At 53.2% G+C, this 23,464-nt stretch overlaps 2 protein-coding genes across 2 annotated transcripts; both read right to left on the bottom strand.

Moving 5' to 3' along the window:
- Positions 1 to 1,335: 1,335 nt before the first annotated feature.
- Positions 1,336 to 8,503, bottom strand: C14H17orf99 (chromosome 14 C17orf99 homolog). The gene is made up of 5 exons (XM_021212753.1): positions 8,467 to 8,503; positions 7,770 to 7,805; positions 3,321 to 3,608; positions 1,584 to 1,853; positions 1,336 to 1,463 (listed from the first exon to the last, which is right to left on the bottom strand). The coding sequence occupies exons 1-5, from the start codon at positions 8,501 to 8,503 to the stop codon at positions 1,336 to 1,338; spliced, it is 759 nt and encodes a 252-aa protein (XP_021068412.1).
- Positions 8,504 to 12,158: 3,655 nt separating this feature from the next.
- Tmc8 (transmembrane channel like 8) lies at positions 12,159 to 22,185 on the bottom strand. The gene is made up of 16 exons (XM_021213762.2): positions 22,116 to 22,185; positions 21,242 to 21,453; positions 20,965 to 21,110; positions 20,588 to 20,737; positions 20,313 to 20,398; positions 19,486 to 19,622; positions 19,167 to 19,314; positions 18,169 to 18,339; positions 17,908 to 18,047; positions 14,681 to 14,801; positions 14,217 to 14,317; positions 13,905 to 14,088; positions 13,643 to 13,773; positions 13,402 to 13,560; positions 12,838 to 12,916; positions 12,159 to 12,452 (listed from the first exon to the last, which is right to left on the bottom strand). Exons 2-16 carry the CDS (start codon positions 21,400 to 21,402, stop codon positions 12,198 to 12,200), a joined length of 2,169 nt encoding a protein of 722 aa, XP_021069421.1. The 5' UTR covers positions 21,403 to 21,453; positions 22,116 to 22,185; the 3' UTR covers positions 12,159 to 12,197.
- Between the last annotated feature and the right edge of the window lie 1,279 nt (positions 22,186 to 23,464).

Below are 23,464 nucleotides of genomic sequence, written 5' to 3'. Positions count from 1 at the left end.
CTCCTGCCTCCACCTCCTAAGTTCTGGGATCACAGGCATGAGCCACCACACACAGAAACCTTCTACTGTTGCCCAATTGTTGATGAGCACCCCCTTCCTTAGTTATGCAACCCCACATGGGGTTGTGACCAGAAACCGAAGAAGCTTCAGAGAGCAGGAGCACCCCGTCATCCGCTCGGATGCTCTCTGGTAGCAACTGCCACCGCTCACTAACAGGCAGTCATGCAGCAGGAATCCCACACACGATACAATTTGGGCCTCGTTCACACTAATGCTCTCGATTTCTGGGCCCCTTTTGGGGTATACTACTTTTGATCTGAACTCCCTTTTCTTAAGTTTGTTTTTTTTTTTAAGAATTATTTATTTTATGTATAGGAGTACAATGTAGCTGCTTTCAGAAGAGGGAATCGGATCCCATTACAGATGGTTGTGAGCCACCATGTGGTTGCTGGGAATTGAACTCAGGACCTCTGGAAGAACAGTCAGTGCTCTTACACACTGAGCCATCACTCCAGCCCTGAACCCCCCTTTTCTACTCCCACTCCCCAGGCTCTCTTTTGTTCCATTGGCGGGTTCTTGTATAAGGCAGGGAGGCAAGCCCATGGCTCTGTCTTCTGGTCACAACCTGATGACAAGGGAGTTAGTCCAAGTCAGACAGACTCACTGGGTCATGTTGATGCCGGGTCCACCAGTGAGCTCATTTACCCCACTAAGTGCACCGAATCACCAAGAGGCCACTCGCTGGTCCCTGGTCACATGTCAGTAGGAGCTAGGCCTCTGTACCCATTTTACAGAGGAAAACAATGAGTCTCAGGAAACATGCTCTCCTATGTGTCTGGCCTCTGGAGAAGATGGTCTTGGGAGGATGAACCATAAGGTCCAGCAGGTACCAAGTTGAGATGTTCAAGGACAGACATGGTCACAACCCAAAGGCCAGCACTGGGTGTGCACGGAGATGTCTGATGCTTGGAGCCAGAAGACACAAATGCCCTGGCTACTGTACGTGTCAGAGGTAAAGGCTTGGGAGAGAGGAACCTGGGAGGCCTCACCTCTGCAGAAAGGCTGACAGGTGGGACTGTGTGGTGGGTAGAACTCCTTAGAGGCCCCATGAGACCCATAGGGAAATCCCCCACCAGATGTCGGCTGGGAGCCACGGTGAGGGTGGGGTGTGTAAGGAACTTGCTAGATACTGTAGGCCTTTGGCTTTAACAAGCAGCTTCAGGTTGGGCCTTGTTATACAGACCCAGTCTCACAAGACTAACCTGCTATTCCCACTCAGAACACTGGCTGGTCACAGAGGTGGTCAGCCTCTCGCCCACACCAAGTTCCCATGGTTTACCTGGTCGAGCTCAGCATCCTGGAAGCAATAACGGCTATGGAGACGAGGCTGCCAGCCAAAATGCAGGTGGGTGTCAGGGGCAGCTCCCCTGGGAGAGCGGTCACCAGCTTGGCTCGGGCCTCTGCTATGAAGGGGCAAGGGAGGCATACAGCAACCCTTAGGTCTGTCTTGCCCTGTGCAGTGGCCAGGTTCAGCCCCAACCACCTCACAACTCCCTGCTCCAGGCCCGGAAGGACCCCCTCACCTGGGGGCAGCGGGATGCGGGCGCTGCTGTCCACACCGACATTGTTTTCAGCTTCGCACTGGAACCAGTCGGAGGTCTGGGACAGCGGGAGGGAGAAGTTGGCAGGTTTTCCGTGGAGTGGCCTTTGCTGTGCAAGAACACGCCCACCGTTCCCCACCAAGCGGTAGGTGATGGGGGGGCTGCCTGAGGATGCCAGGCAGGTCAGCTCCACAGTGGGGCCTGACTCCCTGTGGCGCAGGACGAAGTTGGCCTGCAGCTGAGACACTGGCTCTGACAGGGTAGAAGAGAGTAGCACGGATGTCAGGGAGAAGGCTGTCACAACCTCTGTACATTCTCCTCCTGGTATGTCAAGGGAACCCAGAGACTTAATGTAACTGCTACCTATCCCCCAGCCAGAGTGCCCTCTGCACCGAATGTCTACGCTTCCAGACTTCTTGTAGTATACACTATACAATTTTATCTTTAACATGTACTTTAAAGTCAGGCAGTAGTGGCGCACGCCTTTAATCCCAGCACTTGGGAGGCAGAGGCAGGCAGATTTCTGAGTTCAAGGCCAGCCTGGTCTACAGAGTGAGTTCCAGGACAGAGTTCCTTGATCACAGAGATCTGCCTGCTTCTGCCTTTCACACACTGGGATTGAAGGTGTGAACCACCACCATACCTACCACCTGGTGGTGTTAAGTAATTTTTTAAATTGTTTTGGACTAAGATCCTGTGGGAACCATGCTGAAAGTAAAAAAATGGAGCCACAAGAGCTAAGTCCCTCATCGCCAAGCTAACACCAAGCAGTCAATCTGGCAGCACATGCCTGAAATCCTAGCTCTCAAATTTAGAGCAGAAAATAACAAACAAACAAATAAGAAAAATGGTGGAGTGGGGGCTAGAGAGATGGCTCAGCCATTGAAAAAGTGCTTAGCCAGGCATGGTGGCACACGCCTTTAATCCCAGCCCTTGGGAGGCAGAGGCAGGCGGATTTTTGAGTTTGAGGCCTCTGTCTTTTTTTTCCTTTCTTTTCTTTTCTTTTCTTTTCTTTTCTTTTCTTTTCTTTTCCTTTTCTTTTTTTTTTTTTTTTTTTTTTTTTTTTTTTTTTTTTTTGGTTTTTCAAGACAGGGTTTCTCTGTATAGCCCTGGCTGTCCTGGAACTCACTTTGTAGACCAGGCTGGCCTTGAACTCAGAAATCCGCCTGCCTCTGCCTCCCGAGCACTGGGATTACGTCCTGCCCAACCCCGTGCACTGTGGTGTTTTTAAGGGCTAGGGATGCTGGGCTCACAGATCTAATGACACTTCCTTGTTTCTATTAACAAGGAAGTGGTCTCTATGCTGGAAAGGGAAGAAAGAAAGGTCTGGAGTGGCTAGTGTTGGGAATGAAACCAGATGTGGCCACTTGCCACATCTTGGTTGTCTAAGCAAGCCCCTCAACCTCAGAGAACTTCAGTTTGCACAGTGGCCGTGGAGAAGCCGACCGACTCCCACGGGGCTGGGTGCGGTAACTAACAGTAGTCCCTTGAATGCCAGCCATGGCAGGCCCGACTGTGCCTCTGGCTCCTGCCTGGAGACTGTGTCCTCGGTCATCATGGATAGAGTGCAGCCTTGGAGGCAAGCAGTCTGCCCCTGTCCCCACTCTGCTGGCCTCTTGCTCGGTCTCCTCTAATCTCCTCCTCCCTCAGGTCCTCCATTGATCTGCATCCCCCCCCCCCCGCCCCCCAGCCTCGGCAGCTCACACCCTCTGTACTCACTAGCCCACAATTCCCGGTACATCTGCAGCCTGCTGCTGGGTCCATAGGTGCCCGAGTTCGAGGCTGCCTGGCAGGAGTAGGTGAGCAGGTCTGGGCTGGACTTGATCGTGATATTGATGTTGAAGGAGGCCGGCGCGGAGTCATGCACAACCTTTTTTGCCACCAGGACACCTCGGCTAGCCAGGAGAGAGTATGTGATGGGCCGGGGTGCCTCAGGAGCATCACAGGTTATGAGCACTCTCCGGCTTTGGGGATAAACCTCCAATACTTGGTAGGCAATGGTGATGCCTATGAGGAGAACCGGTCAGAGAAAGAAAGAAACCAAGCCGATCAGACACCTAAAGGAAACTCCAGGTTAGGCTGGGCAGTGGTGGCGCACGCCTTTAATCTCAGCCCTTGGGAGGCAGAGGCAGGAGGATTTCTGAGTTCGAGGCCAGCCTGGTCTACAGAGTGAGTTTTCCAGGACAGCCAGGACTACACAGGGAAACCCTGCCTCAAGAAAAAAAGAAGAAGAGGAGGAGGAGGAGGACGAAGAAGAAGAAGAAGAAGAAGAAGAAGAAGAAGAAGAAGAAGAAGAAGAAGAAGAAGAAGAAGAAGAAGAAGAAACTCCAGGTTGACAGTTCTTCAAAGAGTTAAATAACTGGAGCTGGACAGAAGGCTCAGTGGCCAAGAGCACTTCCAGAGGACTTGGGGTTTGGTTCCCAACTCGGGCCACAACCAACTAACTCCGGGTCTCAGGGATCCACATGCTCTCCTGGCCCTCTGAGGACAGCTACAGGGTGGTTCACATGAACTCATGCAGATACATATACAACAACAAATCAGCTGTTGAAAGAAGTGTAGACTTAAGGGTTGAGGGTGTATATCAGTGATAGGATATAAGGCTATCAATCCTAAGACCCTACGATCTGTCCCTAGCACCATAAAAGGGGGGGGGGAGCTCAAAGAATTATCGATTACTCCTAGCCTAAAAGATTGGCAATTGTAGTTCTAGACACATCCCCACGGAAACAAAGTCAGCCTCAGACAGATCCTTACGTGCCTGTCAGGGCAACTCTGGTCATGGCTACCAAGAGGTAGAGGCAGCCTTAGGACCTAACACTGGAACAAGATCTGTGCAACACTGGAACAAGATCTGTGCAAGGACTGTGACTGCCAGTGAGGTCAAAGAAAGAAACGTGCCCAGCAGCTGCCACAGCACCAGGGTAACGTGACTCCACGTCTGAGAAGCCAGACACGAGGGAAACTGGTATATAAGTATACTTTTTGGTTTGTTTGGAGAGATGGCTCAGTGGTTAAGGATGCTTGCCACTCTTGCTGAGGACCAGCATTGGGCTGCCAGGCCCCACAGCAGAGTTCCTAACTGCCTCTAAGTCCAATTCCAGGGGATCTGGCTCCTCTTCTGGCCCTCTAGGGCATGCCTATACAAGTGGCATTCACTCACAAAGTCACAGAACATACATACATATAAGTAAAAATAACAACAATAAATCTTAAAAAAAAAAAAAAAAAATGAAGCAGGCAGGGCTAGCGAGAAGGCTCCGCAGTTAAAGTGGCTCACAGCTACCTATATAACTCCACTTCCAGAGGGAATCCAAGCTCTCTCCTGGCTTCTGTGGGTACCGCCTGCATGTGGTTCACATACATACATACATACATACATACATACATACATACATACACGCACACACACGCACACGCGAGCACACATGCCATGTGACACACACCTTTAATCTCGGCCTTTGGGAGACAGAGCCAGGCAGATCTCTGTAAGTTTAATGCTAGCCTGGTCTGATATTCCAGGACAGTCAAGACTACACAATGAAACCCTGTGTCAAAGAAGAAGAAGGGGAGGGAGAGGAGGAGATAATCTATCCCCCAGACTGTATACATTGCCCTGCTCTACTGGACCCCCTGGTCAGAAGACCCCCACGGAGAAGGCACACCAGGCTCCTACAGACAGACATCTCCTGGGAATCCCCAGGCATCTGAACATAATCCACGTTTTCTCTCAGATCCTAATTCCTATGACTGTTTCGGGGGGACTTTGTGTCTCCTGGCACTGCAGCTGAGTACTGAGGCTAGGGACCCACTCCACACGCCACAGCAGCCCATGACTGGCCCCTGTCCAGCTGCCTGCTCCCCAACACCAACAGAGCCCACTTCTGTAGCTTTTTAAAAACCTTATTAAGTACCTCTTTGGGGTTTTTTGTTTGTTTGTTTTTGTTTTATTTTTGTTTTTAAATCAAAATAGATTTCCAATTTGAGATAGTGGATCCAATGCTAAAGTTAGTTTTTTGTTTTGTTTTGTTTTTTTTGTTTTTTGGGCTTTTCAATACAGGGTTTCTCTGTATAGTCCTGGTGATCCTGGAACTCACTTTGTAGACCAGGCTGGCCTCGAACTCAGAAATCCGNCTGCCTCTGCCTCTGCCTCCCAAGTGCTGGGATTAAAGGCGTGCACCACCACACCAGGCAGTTGGATCCTTTCTGAAGTCTGTCTGACAGACTTCTGGCAAGACTTTTGCCACCTTAATCTTTAGGGACAACAGGTCTCTTTGGGGTCCAAATGAAATGTTTGGGGCTGGACTCTGCCTCACTGAAGAAATGAGTTCAAGGTTAAATTATGGTTATGTTTGTTTGTTTGTTTTTCTCTTTCCCTCATGAGAGACAATGAGCTTGACTGTAAATGTGAAAAGAAAACCAGTCCCTCTCATTTCCATTTCGGAGGCCGGGAATAGAAGCTTGGTTTGCATATGTGCTGACTGTAGCAACCGAGAAAGTACAGTTTGCTCCCAGAGGGGAGAACAAGGCCGGTCTCTCTCCACAGGAGCCGGTGTGGGTGTGGGGAGAGCTGCTGAGGTTTTTGTTGTTTGTTTGTCTTGTTTTAAAGAATTGTGTTTATTTTATGTATGTGCACTGTATTTCTCTTCAGACACCCCAGAAGAGGGCGTCACATCTCATTGCAGATGGTTGTGAGCCACCATATAGTTTCTGAGACTTGAACTCAGGACCTCTGGAAGAGCAGCCAGTGCTTTTAACCGCTGAGCCATCTCTCCAGCCCTGGTTTTTGTTTTTTGAGACAGGGTTTCTCTGTGTAGCCCAGGCCGTCCTGGAACTCACTATGTGGTTCAGGCTGACCTCGAACTCACAGAGATCCTCCAGCCTCTGTCTCCCCAGTGCAGAGAGAGTGTAGATTTGAACCACCACACCCATGGGTACTCTCATTCCTAACCGCCTGGGGTGCTCCCTCCATTCACCCCATCCCTGCAGGAAGCTTGGGTTTTCTTTCTATGCTTGGTTTTATCCTGAGGAGCCCTGAAACATTGCTAATAGCCAAACGCCATCCTCCAGGGTTTGTGAGGGGACAAGGGATCTGTGGCAGGATACATTAGCAGAGCTGCAGCCATGGGCTGAGAGGACAGGAAGGCAGGCCCACCTCCGCCTGGGTACTTTCCTGAGACCCAGCCACCAGCTCTTTTTTTAACCGTGACACTAATAAACTTTTTCTTTTTAACAGAAAATGAGGAAATGGTAGTTTGGTCTGTGCCTCATCCGAGTGAGATCTGCGTCAGCACCGCCCTTCAGCAGAACAGAAGGGGATGCCCAGGGATGCAAGGTGGAGACAGGGAGGAGACTGACTGCCTTCACCCCTTCACCTCGAGGGGCGGGCACAGGAGGTGGAGATGTGGCCGAGGGCCATGGGAGGGGTCCATCTAGGGAAAGGAGGTGAGAGGCAGAGAGGAAGATGGAGGAGGCCAAGAATGGAGCAGTCCAGGGCTGGGACCTGTCCCTGAAGCCCCTCCTTCCTGGCTCTGTCCCAGGACTACTGGGGAGGAAAAGAGAGAGGGGGAGGGGGAGGGAAGGAGAAAGGAAAAGAGAGGAGGGAAAGGAAGATGAAAAGAGAGAGGGAAGACAGGGGGATCTGTTAATCTGTGCATATATATGTGTATGTGTACGTGATATAGTTATACATACATGTGTATGTATGTATAGATAGATAAATAGCTTAGACAGACAGACAGACAGAGGACACTCACTCTCAACTGCTGCCAGAGCAAAGTAGCTTAATCTCTAGATCCCCTGCAGGTCCCCAGCTCCCTCAGCAAGCCCCTCCTTTCCCATAAGTGCACACTAGAGTCCCCCGGCCTTCTCTGCACCCCACCTATTAGGCAGAGCTGTGGGACTTGATGGAACAGGTGAATTTTGCCCCCTGTGAGGCCCTGTGAACGCAGTTGCTTCCTGTGGATCCCTCCTCCTCACACACTCCAAACTCTTCCTCTCCCACCCTGCCCTGTGGGGTGGAGGCCACAATTATCCATCTGGATCCTCTCACACCGAGTCCTCACCGGCAGTAACGTCTTTTTAGCCAAGGCACCTGCCACAAGCATGCAGCTGTGACGCAGATATCCCCAGCTAGATCCCTCTCCCTCCAGTGTGGGGGCTACTCACCGTCTGTCTGCTCCTCTGAGGAGCCACGGGCAGCGGCTGTAAAAGAGGAGATGGGTGAGAGGAAGCCATGCAGAGGAGGGAGACTGTCCAGACAGCTTCCTGCCCAGGCTGACATCTGACAGTGAGGTCCCAGGGACCAGTTAGCACCTCTGATCTCGAGGTTTTTTTTCCTTATCTTACTTAACACAGGGTCTCCCCTATATTCCAGGCTGGCTTTGAACTCAATACGTACCTGAGGGTGGCCTTGGACTCCTGATCTTCCTGTCTCTACTTCCTGAGTGCTGGCCACGAGAGCACACACGTATACAAACACACACACACACACACATACACACCACACCATACACACATACATACACATACAGAACACACTACACCATACATACATGCACACCACACATGCCACATACACCAGTGGAATCCAAATGCAGATGATACCCTAGCAAGGTCACGTATGCATAGGCTGTCTATCAATATCCTGCTCAGACCCTCCCATAGTCTCTCTCTCTTTCTCTGGTTTCCAGGGTGCTTCTGCCTTTGGGTCTCTCTCTCTCTCTCTCTCTCTCTCTCTCTCTCTCTCTCTCTCTCTCTCTCTCTCTCTCCTCTCTCTCTCTCTCTCTCTCGGACTCTCTTTAATACCCCATTCCCTGAACCTACTCTCTCAAGGCCCTTCCCATGATATCTGCAGGAGACTCACCCAGCATGGCAAAGAAGAGCAGCTGAAGGAGTGCCATGCTTCTGTGAGGTTGGGGCTGCGTGCGGCTCAGGCTGGCCAAAGCTTCCTCGTCTGGCCTCTTCACCCCAAGGCTCCTGGGTGCTCCTCGGGTGGCTGCCTGCAGCTAGGAGATAACTTGAAGGTTGTGGCTCTCCAGGGGCCCCAATACCTTACAGGGCTGGTTCCAGGGATATCTGTGTCCTCCCCCTTGTTACCTGCAGGGGGAGGGAGGGGGTGAGCGTGTGCCTACTGAGTTTGGGATGGGTAATGATCCTGGGGCACCTGCATGGGGGTAATGTTAACACAAGGGCTCTCCTTATCAAGGAAACCCGGAGAATAGGTGGGTTCCTGTTAAGGGGCAGGGAGGGGAGGTTCATGTCATTATTGATCTCCATTTGAGCACCACGCACCAGGCATCTGCTATAGCTAGCTGGTGCATTCTGTCTCCACCTTAGACCTCAGGTGGGATGAGACTGTCACCTGAGAGTGTGGAGCCCAGTGCTTTAGTCTTGTCCTTAAAGGAGTTCAGAGAAAGGCAAGGTCGTCCCTTAAGGACCCAGATCCAGCCTGACCTGGACAAAGGAAAGTGGGCCATGCCACCAACACTGGTGTGGCCTGGGCAGAGCCATTCCTTCCGAGCCTAAGGCTACACCAGGGCCAGACCCACAGGGACTGAGGGGCAGAGAACTGAAGAAGCAGGTAAGATGGCACTGGATCGTGCTACCTCACGGGAGGTCACCCATATCTGCCCACCCATGTGGGTGAACTCTCCGCCCCCACCCCACCCCTTGAGTCTAGACCTGGGTCTGCCGACTAGCCTGTGGCTTCCTGGGCAGGCTCAGTGACTGCTCAGGAGATGCCTGCTTTGACAGTGCCGTCACAGCAGAGGACTCCTGCTGCCAGGGCACAGCCCGTGTCACCTGTAGATGCTCCACAGAGCCTGACTGGCCACTGCACTCCAGCCCCTGTCCAGCCCTGTTCTCTAGGAAGGCCACTCTAGCCTGGGCCCCTCTTGCCACTCCTACAGAGGACTGTAGCTCCGCAGCCAGGGAGCAGAGGGGGAAGCCACGGGAAGATCCAGCAAAGGAGGCAGGTGGTCACCCGCTGTGTGCACCTCACAGTAAGGCCCTTGAGCCAGCTCTGACACTCAGCAGTGTGCACCAGGCCCACGCACGCTTTGTTAAGTTTCTCCAGTGGGAAATCAGGGAAAGGGAGAACGTTTTGACTTAGTTCCCCACAAAATTACTGTTCTTTAAGAATTAGTTTTTTTTTTTTTTTAAGATTTATTTATTTATTATTTATGTATGTGAGTACACTGTAGCTGTACAGCTGGTTGTGAGCCTTCATGTGGTTGCTGGGAATTGAATTTTAGGACCTCTGCTCACTCCGGTCAACTCTGCTCACTCAGTCCCTGCTCGCTCCGGCCCAAAGATTTATTTATTTATTATTATATCTAAGTACACTGTACCTGTCTTCTGACACACTAGAAGAGGGCATCAGATCTCATTATGGGTGGTTGTGAGCCACCATGTGGTTGATGAGGTTTGAACTCAGGACCTTCATAAGAGCAGTCAGTGCTTTTAACTGCTGAGCTATCTCTCCAGCCCCAAGAACTAGTTTTTTTATTTTATTTTATTTTAATTTTTTTATTTGTGATCCTCCTTCTACTGAGCACCAGAGCCTACCTGTGCCCCTCCAGGTCTCATTGTCCCAGGAACCCTGTCTTGGTGGCCCAGGGAATGGGACCCCACCCTCCAGGGTTTACCTCCTATGGTACATTTCTACAAGTCTCAAAGGGTAAACCTGTACCTGCCACGGCAACCCTGGCATTTAGAAGCACTTAACTGGTGTTTGCTTACAGATGGGAGGGGGGAGTCATGCGGTGGGTGGTCAGGCCTCTGAAGCCAGGGAAGTCTCAGGAGGGCCTGAGGTGGCCAAGTCTTCAGAGGTCACCCGAGAAGACTCCAGCGTCTGTGACAGAAATCAAGGCAGTCCCTGCAGATGTCTCAGCTGGGTGGAGGGGCCCATGATTGTCACCCTCTGTTGCCTAGGCAAGCAGAGGCAAGAGGGTCAGGAGCCCCAGGCCAGCCTGGGCTGCATCTCCCCAGGTTCCCTCTGCCTCCCTGCGAGCGGCTCTGCACCCAGCTTGGACCTGGGTGCTTTAAAATGTCCTCTTGGAGCTGGGAGCAAGACTTTAATCCCAGCACGTGGGAGGCAGAGGCAGGAGGATCTCTGTGAGTTTGAGACAGACCTGGTCTACACAGTAAGTTGCAGGACAGCCAGGACTGTGTAGAGGGACCCTGTCTCAAAACCAACACACAACAAAAAACAAAAACAAAAACAAACAAAAAAACAGAACCCCAAATCAAAAGAGAAACAGAAGCTGTTCCCAGGCTGCTGGCTACAACCAGGTCAGCCACCTCAAAGTCAGTAGGGATTTCTTAGCTTCAGAACTTTATAGAGCGTTCCTTCCACGCGGTGGGTTCAAAGCCACTGCAGTTTCCAACTTCAAAGCTTCTCAAACTCAGAGAACAGAGGGAGGGGAGGAGAGAAGGAATCCCAGATACAGCACCCCTGCCCCGCCTCTGCAGCCCCGTGAACATACCCCCTCCACAGGCTCTCAGTGCCAGGTACAGGCCTGCTCTCTCAGAGCCTGGCAGGGAGTGAACTTTCACCACTCAGAGGCTTAGTGTCACTCCCAGGGAAGGCTGAGAGAACAGTGTTCTGCAGGGGTGTGGCCACTGTTGGCATTTCGTGTAGGCTCCGCCCCACAGTTACCTGGCAATAGCTAGGCATGCCTGACTCACTGTAAAAGGGGCTGCTCACCCGCTCCTCTCTCTCTTGCCTTCTTGTTCTCTTGCTCCTGACCCACCTCTCCCCATCCATTCCTCTCTCCTCTCTCTCCACATACTCATGGCTGGCCTCTACTACTCTCCTCCCTCCTCCTCCTCACCCCTCCCCATGCCCTGAATAAACTCTATTCTGTACTGTATCATAGTGTAGCTGGTACCTCAAGGGGAAGGGATGCCTCAGCATGGGCCCACAGAGGCACCCCCTTCCCCCACACCATACCTCATTTCCACCAAACATATCCCTGGCCTCCCTTTCTTCCTATAAAACACAACAGCCATGGACACTGATCTGCTTTCCCCAAGGGACCCAGACATTACTGAATGTCAGCATGCCATTCTCAGGCTCTGGAGTGGCTTCTGAGCCCACATACTTGGTTCGAGCCCCAGCCCTGCTCCTTGCAGAGCATGGCTTCACCTTTGTAGGGGCACAGGAATGCAGGTTTGTTCCAGACCAGCTCTTGCAGCCTCATGGAGAGAAATATACAAACGTTTCTGAGAGCAACTCTTGTCCAAGAAATTCCAGTATTTCATATATATATATATATATATATATATATATATACACACACACATATATATATACATTTATAAATTGCATCCATGAGTTTATATACTGTTATGTATAGAACACTCAAAAAATTGAAGGAATGAGATAAAATAGAGGTAGACATTCTCATGTTCTTCCTGAGAGTGTATAGCTCGCTTTGGAGAACCTTGCTAGAGGCCCAGGAGCCATCTGTAGGCAGTGGTTGGGGGCTGGGGGAGGGGCAGAGATTGTGGGTGTACGGAGGTGGTGGAAGGGCTGGGAGTGCAGGAGGCGCTGGAGGAAGCTGCGGCAGAGCCAAGGGACGGGGGTCAGTGCTACAGCTCTGTGCGGCTGGGGAAGTGAAATCTGGAGGCGGGAACCAAGGCACTGGGGGCTCCGAGGCTCGAGGAGCTCAGCCTGTTGGAGGGTCCCAGCCTGGGTGTCCTGGGACCGGGCGAGCCTGGGCATGGGAATCCGGGACAGAAGGATCGTGGACGCGAAATTCGAGAGTGAGGGGACCCGGGCTCTGGGCTCAGCTCTGGCAGCAGCCGCGACAGGTCGTCCACCAGGTGCCACTTCTCCTGGACCTGCTGCAGGGGAAAGAAACCAGATGTTAGTAGTTGTAGCCAAAACCCACGCCCACAACACAGCCTGAAGCCACGCCCCTGCCAGGATCCGTTCTCCACGCGGCAGGAGGCCACTAGAGGCCCCGCCCCTAACCTAGGACCAGGAAGCACCATGGTCCCACCTCCAACACCTCCCACCTCCCTCCTTCCCAGACCACGCCCATAACCTAAGGCTGTGCTTCAACCCAAGGCCACAGGCCCACTAAAGTATGCTGCCTGTCACGGGAGCCAGGGGTTCCTTCCTAACCTGGAGGTAGACCCGCCACAAGGAAGAAACCCACCCTCCCAGCTCGGTCCTTCAGAGTAGCTAGCTACACACTTCTCAAGGGTCAGGCCGATGCACACTCACCCACACCAGTTGCTTCCTCAGCCCCTGGATGGCTCTGGCATTCGCCCGGGACTGGGAGATGCACACGGTCAGGACGATGCTTAAGGCAGATCGAACTCCAGGTCAGTCACCTCTCAGATCACAGTCATCCGGCCTGCCTTCCTTGCCCTTCCCCCAGTCTCTGTCTTTGAGACAGGGCCTTGTCCTGTAGCCCAGGCTGGCCTGGAGCTCACTCTGTAGGTAGGGTGGCCTCAAATTCACAGCAATCCTCCTGCCTCAGCCTCCTGAGTGTTGGGATTACTTACAAGTGTGCACTATATCACACTGGCTCAACTGTCTCACCTCAGATCTGTGCCTTATCGGAAGACACCACCCTCCACCCACCACTCCTTCCCACAGCCCCACACCCCGAGTTCTCCAGCATGGCAAATTGGTTCACCCGGGGCTGTGTTGGTACCTATCTTTGAGCCCCCATTTCCCTGGCTCCTGCACTCCAGAACGCTGTCTAGAGATATACACTTGTACACCACCCCTGGGGAAGGAGCCAGACCCCTGGAGTTCTCCCCTCTGTCCTGCTGTAGTCACCTGAGCAGAATGAGGAGTGGGAAGCTGAAGGCATGGGAACTGAGGTAACGGAGGGCACGCTGGCCAGGAAGTGGGAGCTGGAGGGCCACCAGCTCGGGTACCACCTGCCAGGGGGCCGAATAGTTTGTGAAGAGGCCGCAGTCCCAGGAGGAGTGGGTGCTGGAGAGATGGGAGCCGACAGGCTTGTCAGAATCTGGGGTAGGAGTTGCTGGGCCAGCCTCCCAGTCACCAGCCTTGTCACCTGCTGATGACGTAGGCCAGAGGAACTGCAGCCAAAAGCAGGCCTAGGAGCAGCACCAGGTGGAAGAAAAAGGTGGAGCTGGAGGCTCGGAAACGCCGTGGGGAAGCCCTGGAGTTCCTCAGGAGGGTGTACTGGAGGTGGGTGGTAACAGCACTTACTGGGGGTTTTGTAGACCACGGAGTATGAGGTCCAGAGAAGGGAGGGGCAGAAACGGATGCAGCCTCAGAGTGCCCAGGGGGGCCGCCTGAACCAACCCCCTCACCTTCTTGATGTAGAAGGTGAGAAAGAGGAAGACACTGTTGAGTAGTGGCAGCAGGGGGCAGTAGAAGAGGCCCATCCAGGTGACAGTCTGTGCAGCCACGATGTCCAGCACATTCTTAGGCACCAGGAATTCCTCCCGGTCTAGCCAAGTCCAGAACCAGCCAGAGAAGCGCTCCACTAACAGCCTGGGGTTGGGGGTGGGGGGGACCTGGGTACACTCCAGGCAAGTATGCGAGCCACACCCACACGGGTCATCCCTATGGGTTTGGCTGTGGCCTCCAGCCGTCCCCCGGGGCGTGCCCATATAGCTCACCTCCGAGGCAGACTGACCAGGAAGGCGAAGGCTACGGTGAGCAGGAAGTTGAAGATGATTAATTTATATAATTCTTCGCCCACCGAGTTCTCCCAGCATTGCGGTGCAGAGGGGGAAGGGGGGTCGAAACCCATCACTATCCTCAAGTTCCTCCAGATTCTCTCCCCTCACTCATTGCTTGCCGGGGGTGTGGGGGGCGTGGGGGAGAGTGGGTTGGCAGCTAGGGTGGGTCTCGGTGCCCGTCTGCAGTCAGACATGACCTGGGGATAGACTAGAGCGGAGGACACCCATGCCAGGAGAGCTACAGCAGGGTGCCGGGCGCCCCCTTGGCGCATGCTGTGGTATAGCAGCTCCGTCTCAGGCTACTCAAGAGCGATCCCGGGGAGCGACGAGGACTAAAAGGGACCTGGCTCTGGAGTCTGAGGTGGGGCTTTGTGGGGAAGGATGGGGCTGCAGGCCACCTGGTAGTCGCAAGCGTTGTAGCCGTAGGACTCGCAGCTGGTCTTGTTTCTGCCTACGCACAGCACCGTCTGACCCAGGGAGAAGGAGAACATGCCCAAGCTGGCTAGCTTCAGCACCACGCACCTGCGGACGAGGCGTGCGTCATGCGAGGATGTGTCAGAGGGTCTGGGCCCCATCTATCCAGGCTGCTGCCCGAGATCCCGAGTCCTGGGCACTGCCCCTCTTTCAAAGCTCAACCTCCGTCCAGCCTGCTTTATCTCCCACCAGTGTTTCTCAAAACTCGTTCCTCAAACCTGATTCTACAGAGTCGCAGGGAGCGGGTCCTGTTTCTAAATCAGTTTGGGAAATACTGCGTCGGCCAGCTATACTCCTTGCTGCCAGCTTTACGATTTACTCTGACAAGTCCCACAAGAGAAACTCCACACCTTCCTGAGTCCTCAGAGCCCCAGTTCAGACAACACTTTCTTCCTCCTTTTTTATTTACTCTGTAGCCCCGCGGCTGGCCCGGAACTCACTATGTAAGCTAGACTAACCTCAAACTTACATTGCCTATGCCTCTCAGGGCTGGTGTTAAAAGTGAGCACAACCATGCCTGGTCACCTGACTGTGTGTGTGCACACTCTCACGCATGGGGCACGTGCACGTGTGTTGGGTACACTCACCTGTACATGCACATAAGACTAGAGGTTGACTTTAGGTCTCTATTGCTCTCTACTTACATTTTTAAAATGTATTCTTGTTTATTTGGGACAATGTCTCACCATGTAGCTCAGGCTGGCCTGGGACTCCTGTGAACCAAGTTGGCCTCAAACTCTGCCCTCCTGTCTTTGACTCCTGAATGCTATTTTTATTTTTATTTATTTATTTATTTACTTATTTAGAGACAGGGGTTTCTCTGTATAGCCCAGGCTGTCCTAGAACACACTTTGTAGACCAGGCTGGCCTCAAACTCAGAAATCCGCCTGCCTCTGCCTCCTGAGTGCTGGGATTAAAGGCATGCGCCACCACGCCCGGCTACTATTTTTATTTTTAAAATTATGAGTTATATGTCTGTGTGGGTGTGTCCCTGTAAATGCAGTTATCAGCGAAGGTCAGAGGGATTGAACGTCCCTAGAGCAGCTGCCTGATGTGGATGCTGGGAATATAATTTGGGTCCTCTGGAAGGAGCTGTGCCTGCTGAGCCATATTTCAACTGTCCACTTTAAAATTTTATTTTGAGACAGGGTCTCTCACTAAACCCAAAGCTCAGCATTTGAAGTCACACAGAACAACCAACTCTTGGGATCCACCCATCTCCCCGCCCCCAACGCTGCTGTGCAAGTGGACTGTTAGCCTGAAACCTGGCCGGTACAGTGTCTGTGTGACTAGAAGGACTGGCAACTGAGGCTTAGTCTCCAGTTCAGCAGGAGCCGAGAGGCAGGGATGGCTGCCATTTGGAGTACCTTAAAAGACAAACAAAAAACCAAGCCAGTGTGCTGGAGCAGTGGCTCAGCAGTTTAGAGCACCGACTGTGGTTTCAAAGGATCCTGGTTCAAATCCCAGCAAGTACTTGATGGCTTACAAATGTTTGAACTGTCATTTAGGGAAGCTGGAGAGATGGCTCAGTTAAAGGCACTGACTGCTCTTCCAAAGGTCCTGAGTTCAATTCCCAGCAACCACATGATGGTGGCTGTAATGGGATCTGATGACCTCTACTGGTCTGTCTGAATCATATAAAGAAAATAAATCCTTAAACCAAAACCAAAACCAAAGGCAAGCCTTGGACAGTGATGCACATCTTTATTCCCAGCACTGGGAGGCAGAGGCAGGCAGGTCTCTGTGAGTTCTAGGCCAGCCTGGTCTACCGAGTGAGACTCTTGTCTCAAAAAACAAAACAAAAAAAACCAAAACAAAACAGCAAACAAACTGTGATCTGTTGATTTAAGAGCTCACTTTTCTAAGGATGCATTGTGTGCTCCAGCGTTGATGGCCTGGGTGCTCCCAGGTGAGTCCTCCCTGTCTGTCTCCCACCTCAACACAGGAGTGTTGGGGTTACAGATGTGTGCTACCACATCTGGCTTTGTACCCGTGTTCCAGGGAGCCAAACTCAGGCTGTCAAGCTTGCGCGGCGTGGGCTTATACCCTCCGAGCCCTCGACAGATGTTGACTTTGATGGTTTTGACAGCATCTTGCCGTGTAGCCCAGGCTACCTTTGAACTTGTGACTCCCTGCCTCTGCATCTCAAGTGCCTGGCATGGGTTGTTTCTTGTGGTGTGTTTCAAAGCAAGTCAGAATTGACCATGCGGGATGCAGAGGAGGAGAGAAGGCGAGACCCAGAGAGGTGAGAGAGAGAGGAGTTTCTGAAGCTGACGAGGTACACAGGCAGGAAACTGGTCCAGCGTTTCCAGGCTGAAGATCAGGTGCCCAGCCCTTACGCTTTGCAGGAGTTGTGTCTCAAAGTGATGAATTAAAAAAATTTGGGGGGGGGGGCTGGTGAGATGGCTCAGTGGGTAAGAGCACCTGACTGCTCTTCTGAAGGTCCAGAGTTCAAATCCCAGCAACCACATGGTGGCTCATAACCATCCATAACAAGATCTGACGCCCTCTTCTGGAGTGTCTGAAGACAGCTACAGTGTACTTACATATAATAAATAAATAAATCTTAAAAAAATTTTTTTTTTTTTTTTTTTTTTTGGTTTTTCGAGACAGGGTTTCTCTGTATAGCCCTGGCTGTCCTGGAACTCACTCTGTAGACCAGACTGGCCTCATACTCAGAAATCCGCCTGCCTCTGCTTCCCAAATGCTGGGATTACAGGCGTGCGCCACAACGCCCGGCTTCGTTTTTTGAGACAGGATTTCTCTATGTAGCCCTGGCTGTCCTGGAACTCACTCTGTAGACCAGGCTGGCCTCGAACTCAGAGGCCTGTCTGCCTCTGTCTTCCAAGTGCTGAGATTAAAGGTGTGTACCATCACAGTAACACCTTCCATACCCCCCCCCCCGCAAACTGCGGGATTTTTGTGAGTGTTCACAGCTGGTCTGACTCCCCAAAGCCAAAGACTGTCCCAACCCTTCGAATGGCCCTCCACTTGGTGCAGGCTGATGGCGCCCTTCAGGGGAAGCCTCAGATTTGGGTCCCTAAGGTTGAATGTTCTAAAAGCACTGCTCACCTTCCCTTGGGTGTAGTGAAGAAGATGAAAGTCTTCCAGTTCAGGGCCTGAGGACCACAATGCCACACCCCAGTATGCTCACCAGATCAGTGTGAGGTTGACTTCAGTGCCAGGAGGGTAGTTCTCCAGCTGGATCAGGACTGTGAACAATTGGGGGCCTAGGAAGTTGACCAGGGAGATGACTCCAGGAGGCAGGTACTGGAGCACCAGAAAAAGGGACTCCTGTGGGGAGTAGGAGGGGAGGTCAGGATCTCCATTTTCTCATCTGCCAAGTGGGGGCACTCACCTCCTCCCACCGTTCACACCAGAAAACGGTAAAGCGAGAAATACAACTCTCCTGTACCTCCTTGTTGTCCTGTGAGTACTTGGTGGCCCAGAAGATGGCGCTGATGGCTCCGACCACTAGGAGCACAATGAGGAGGTTGGTGCGAAGGTAGGTGAGCAGGCGGCAGGCCTTCTGGGCCCGGGTCTGCTGTTGAGCCAGCTCCACGAGGCGGCCCTCTTCCAGCTCCATCTGATGGCAGCAGAGAGGGGCCCTGAAGCACTCCACATCCACCCTCACCCAATCACTAACCACCCCTGATGAGACACTCTCTCACTCAGCTACACACACATGCATGCGCGTACATGCCTTTTGTTGGGTTTTTAATTTATTTTTACACTGTATGTGTGTGTGTGTGTGTGCGTGCACGTGTGCACGTGCGTGTGAATGCTATGGTGCACACATGGAGGTCAGAGTAGGAGCTGGTTCTTTCCTCCCCCCACCATGTGGGATCCGGAGATGAACTTCAAGTCGGCAGTCTGCAGAGAAAGGCCCTTTTCCTGAAGAGCTATCCTGCCAACCCCTCCCTGAGACAGGGCCTTGTCTCATAATCTTAGCTGGCTGGGCACTTCCGCAATTGTAGCCCAGGTCGTAGCAAACTCAGGGCGATCTCCCTGCCTCAGCCCTGGATCCCAGTGCTGGCATCAGACGTGTACGTCATACCTAGACACATTTACATATTTATTTATTTTTTAAGGCAGGGTCTCACTATGTAGCCCCTGGCTGACTTGGAAATCACAGACATCCTCCTGCCTCTGCTTCCCAAGTGCTAGGATTAAAGACATGTGCCAGTAGGTCTGGTTCACACATTCTTAGAACATTTGTATGTTCTCAGACACAGCTGGTTCACACGGCTTGTTCACGGTCGCACATGGTCCTGTCACACTTGTACTCGTCTGAATGTACACTGTCAATGTTTTCACACCGGGCACACACGTGCATGCTCACGCAGCCCCTCACCCCCCACTTTCATTGCCAGCCACACGTGTGCACTCTGCCACACATCCTGCCCAACACACCTTCAGCTCGTTGCTGATCTCGTGCTTCTTGATGGTGGCGGCTTCCCACACCCGGATGCAGAAGTCCCAGGATGAGAACACTTTGGCGCTGAGGGGCGTCCTGTAGCGCTGGCCCAAGAGTGTCTGCTGTGGTAGGCCTTCTGCCATCCTGGCGGAAGGGGGAAGGATTTCTGTGGGGGTCCCTCTACTCTCGCCGTACAGGAGCCAGAACCAGGGATGAGTCTCACCGCACAGTGATCGATCTGCCAACCAGGGATCTCCTTGGCCTGGGAAGGATGGCCAAGGATGGAGGCCTGGAGGACGTGGGGTCTTCCCTCACCTCTGCAGTATCCCACAGAAGCAGAGGAGCAGGCAGGCCATCGGGCTAAGGAGGTAGGCCAGGCGGACGCTGTATGTGGAGCTGCTCTCTGGCCCTGCTTGGTAGGCACCGTAGAAGAGATAGGTGTTGTTGAAGGCCTGGAGATACAGTGAGGGCATCTGAATGAAGCTGAATGCAGGGCCCTGAAGTGCTTGCTCTGGAAGGACAAGACCTCCCTTCCTGTCCCAGGCAAGCCTTGAACCTGAAATCCTGCTTCAATCTCCAGGGTGCTGTGCTCATAGGTGTACGCCGCTGTGCCTGGCCTAAGAGCATCCCTGTTTTACTCACACTCAAAGAAGCCAGGTGACTTGCCCAAGGCTGCACAGATTTGGATCCAGGACTCAGACTACTGGCTCAGTGGCCTCCAGGAATTGGGAGATACTCCCCCCAGACCCCAGGCAGGGTTTCTCTAGGTAACCCTGGCTGTCCTAGAACTCTCTAGATGAGGCTGGCCTTAAACCCAGAGACCGGCCTGCCTCTGCTTCCTAAATCCTGGGATTAAAGTTGTGTGACAAGAAGAAAAAAAAATAAATAAAATAAAAATTAAAAAAAAAAAAGTTGTGTGCCACCACACCTGGTGGGAGGTGCTTTATTTTACAGGCCTGGACTCCTTCCTCCATTTGTCTCTTGCTCCAAGCTGGATTCTGTGGGTCATGGGGACATGTCCCTGTATCTGGCCTTGCTGGCTTGTGGAAAAGTCTCCCTTAAAAGCCAAACATCTCTCTTGAGGGAGCAGGGATCCTTTCAGAATGGAGTCTCCCAGATGTCCCAGAACATACCCCACTTACTCTGCCAGTTAAAATATTCCAAAGTGGGTTGTGAAACCTTGGAATGTCACTCTGAGGCAGGGGGCTGCCAGAGCACTGGAGGCCTGCTAAGTGAGAAGAGAAAGGCATCAGGACAGGGTCCCACAAACATGTGACACTCTTAACCTCCCAACTCCACTGTCTACCCTATACCGAGGCTGTCTGAGTTTGTGCTGGGCGGCATCTGGGCAGAAGGTCCTGTGGAGGAGAGTCCAAAGCTAGCCCACGCAGCTTGCCCAGCACGGGACAGCACTCACTCAGTTTCAGGGCAGGGCCATGTTCAGGGGGGCGGAGCCAGACCAGGGGCAACAGCACAAAGCAGGCAGTCAGCAGCATGGTCAGCAGGTTGAGCAGCAGCAGGAAGCGAAGGAAAGTGAAGTAGGACTGGATCCCGGTCCCGAAGAGGCCTACGGGAGAAAAGCAGGGAGAGTCAGCCACGTTGAGAATCCCAGGGCTGTGTGATGTGTGCCAATATGGTCCAGCCCAGGGCAAAATTAGGGCTTCGCGCCGCCCCACAGCACCACCCCAAAGATCTGTAACCCAGCTAGGTGTGCACAGGAGGAATCCGAGGGGTGTACAAGGATGGAGGGGCTGATGAGGGAGGTGGGAAGTGCAGGTCGGCATGGGATCCTACCCCCAATCTCGTAGAGAGCTCCCTCCCAGAGACCAAAGCCTCGGGCCAGCCGTTGCTCTGCCTCCCTCAGGTGCTGTTGCGCCACCCGCCTCGGGCGATGCCACCGCTGCCAGGAGGTCTTCACTCCCTCGGGCTCCCGCAGTTCCCTGCAGGACCGTGGTGACAGGGGGCGCCCTTGAGTCATCCATCTGACAGGTGCATCCTCCGGTTCCTCCCCCCCGCCCCCCCCCCCGCGGCTCGTCCAGTGTCGCTGAGCGACACCCACCGCGACACCCACCGGATGAAGCGCTTGTCTGCCATGGCGTAGGGCAGCATCCGTACAGGCGTCCGGGAGGCGCATAGCCGCTCCACTTCTTGTTCCCACAGCTCCTCCGAGGCCGCCTGGGGTTCAGGCCTTCGTGGGGCTGCTCCTGACTGCATCGACCACTGGCGAAACATCCCAGTGGGCGCGCGGGACAGACCCTTGCTCTTAGGAGCTCCACCTTGGCCCTGCCAGTGTCCACAAATGAAAGGAAGCCTGCTGAGGTCGAAGCCGGGGGCTGCCCCACTTCACCTCTCAAACAGACCGACTGACCAAGGCCTTAGTCTTCCTTCCGCCTGTCAAGCGCGGTGAAAGACCTCCAGGATATGAGGAGAGAGAAACCGCGGGCAAAGGTTGGTTGCCCTAAACGTTACCTTACGCTTTAGAAAAACACAATCCCCACTCTTTTCCCATGTGCTGATTGGCTTTTGGTAAGTCACCCCTGTCTGGAACCCCGACAGCTCCTAGAATTCAGCTTCCTGCATCACCCCAGCTCTAGATGTACTAGGGCTCTGTTCTGTGTAATTTCTTTTTTCTTTTTCTTTCTTTCTTTCTTTTTGGGTTTTCGAGATAGGGTTTCTCTGTGTAGCCCTGGCTGTCCTGGAACTCACTCTGTAGACCAGGCTGGCCTTGAACTCAGAAATCCGCCTGCATCTGCCTCCCAAGTGCTGGGATTAAAGGCGAGCGTCATCACTGCGGGGACCTGTTCTGTGTGTTTTGTCCAGGCTGGGTCTGCTCTGGACTTAAGGGACCCAGAATAGGAGGCGTGGCTACATCCCCAATCAAGAGAAAAGAAAGGACCCCCCAAAGCATCCGGAAGGAAGCAATAGCTCTGCCTTCCCCCTCTCACCTTCCTTATTGTCACGCTGCAGCAAGCGGCTCACAAAGAGGCAAGGGACCAAGCTCCCAGAAGAGCCCCCTCCTATGACCAGCTCTTGACACACCAGGCAGGGTGGTGAGGGAGTGGGGTGGGGTCACGTGACAGGAACCTCGCGGGTGGGGGCCCACCGCGTCTCCTCCCCTCCACCCACTCCCGCCTTCCTTCTGCAGTTTCCTCTGCCTCTGCCTGCACTTCCCGCCCTGGAGGAACACGGGGCACAGGTGAGAGGCGCGGGTGGCACCAGGCCGACCTGCTTTACTGTGCTCCGGCTCCTGCAAGCCCCCTTCCTGGCCGCCAGTCCTTAGGCGTGTCCTGGTGCGGGGACCCTTATCTGCGGTCCGCAGTCGCCCCGGAGAGCACGCTAGTGATGGGTGGATGGTCCCAGCACTGGAGTTGCTGGCTCTCCGGATCCCTGGAGATTTTTTTCTTTTCTTTTTGTGCTATTTCAAGACAGGGTCTCACTGTGTAACTCTGTCTTGGCATTCATCATGTAGACCAGCCTGGCCTTTGAACTCACAGAGACACTTGCCCAAGGCTGGGATTAAAGAAAGGCCTGTGCCACTATGACTGGCTGGCAGGTTATTTTTGAACTGACTGCCTTCACGGCAGGCACGGCCCTCCCTGTTGCTATGCCCTGGCCAGGCTCTGGCATCAAGCCCAACCTAAGTGCTGAGCAAGCAGCTTCTTTGTGCTCGTCACTTATCATTCACTGACTAGACCTTTAGGAGTCATCTTGGCCAGTTCCCAGTTCTGGGAGACCCAGCCTTTCCTCCCTGTTCACCCCTTTTAAAACCTCATTGTCTCCGCTCTGGATTCTGAGTCTCCCAGTGTCCCTGCCCACAGGCTCTGTACTCCCAACAAGTTCACACAGGAAGGCGCCCCAGGAAATGGCTTTCAAATTGGCCAAAGTCATGCAAAATTCAGAGTAAGAGCAAGGAGTCAGCTAGGGGGCTGAGGGGGCTGGATCTGCAGGCTGAGACTTCCGGTGCCCAGACACCGCTTGGTAAACCCACCCAGGCACAGAGAGACAGCTGCGAAGGAGCGTCTCTCCCCTCCCCCTCAGGCTTCATCTCCTTCCGGTATCCCACGCGTTTCCTGGGGGCTGTTAGCCTTCTGAGTGTGTGGGAGGGGGCTTGTCTTTCCCTTCTACTTCTCACGGTCACCGGTCACCCTGTCTGTAACTTGGGGGAAGCGGTTCTATGGAGCATCTTGGTGGCCAAGTTCCCTGCTCCAGCTGGTGACACCTGGTGACACTTTCTCAGGTTCAATTTCCTCATCTGTGAAACAGAAAGGTCTTTGACTCTCTTGGGACAGCAGGA

Source organism: Mus pahari, chromosome 14 (genome assembly GCF_900095145.1).
Source record: "Mus pahari chromosome 14, PAHARI_EIJ_v1.1, whole genome shotgun sequence".
Lineage (NCBI taxonomy): Eukaryota > Metazoa > Chordata > Mammalia > Rodentia > Muridae > Mus > Mus pahari.
The sequence above is the reverse complement of the archived record's forward strand: the minus strand, read 5'-3'. Positions and strand labels throughout refer to the sequence as shown.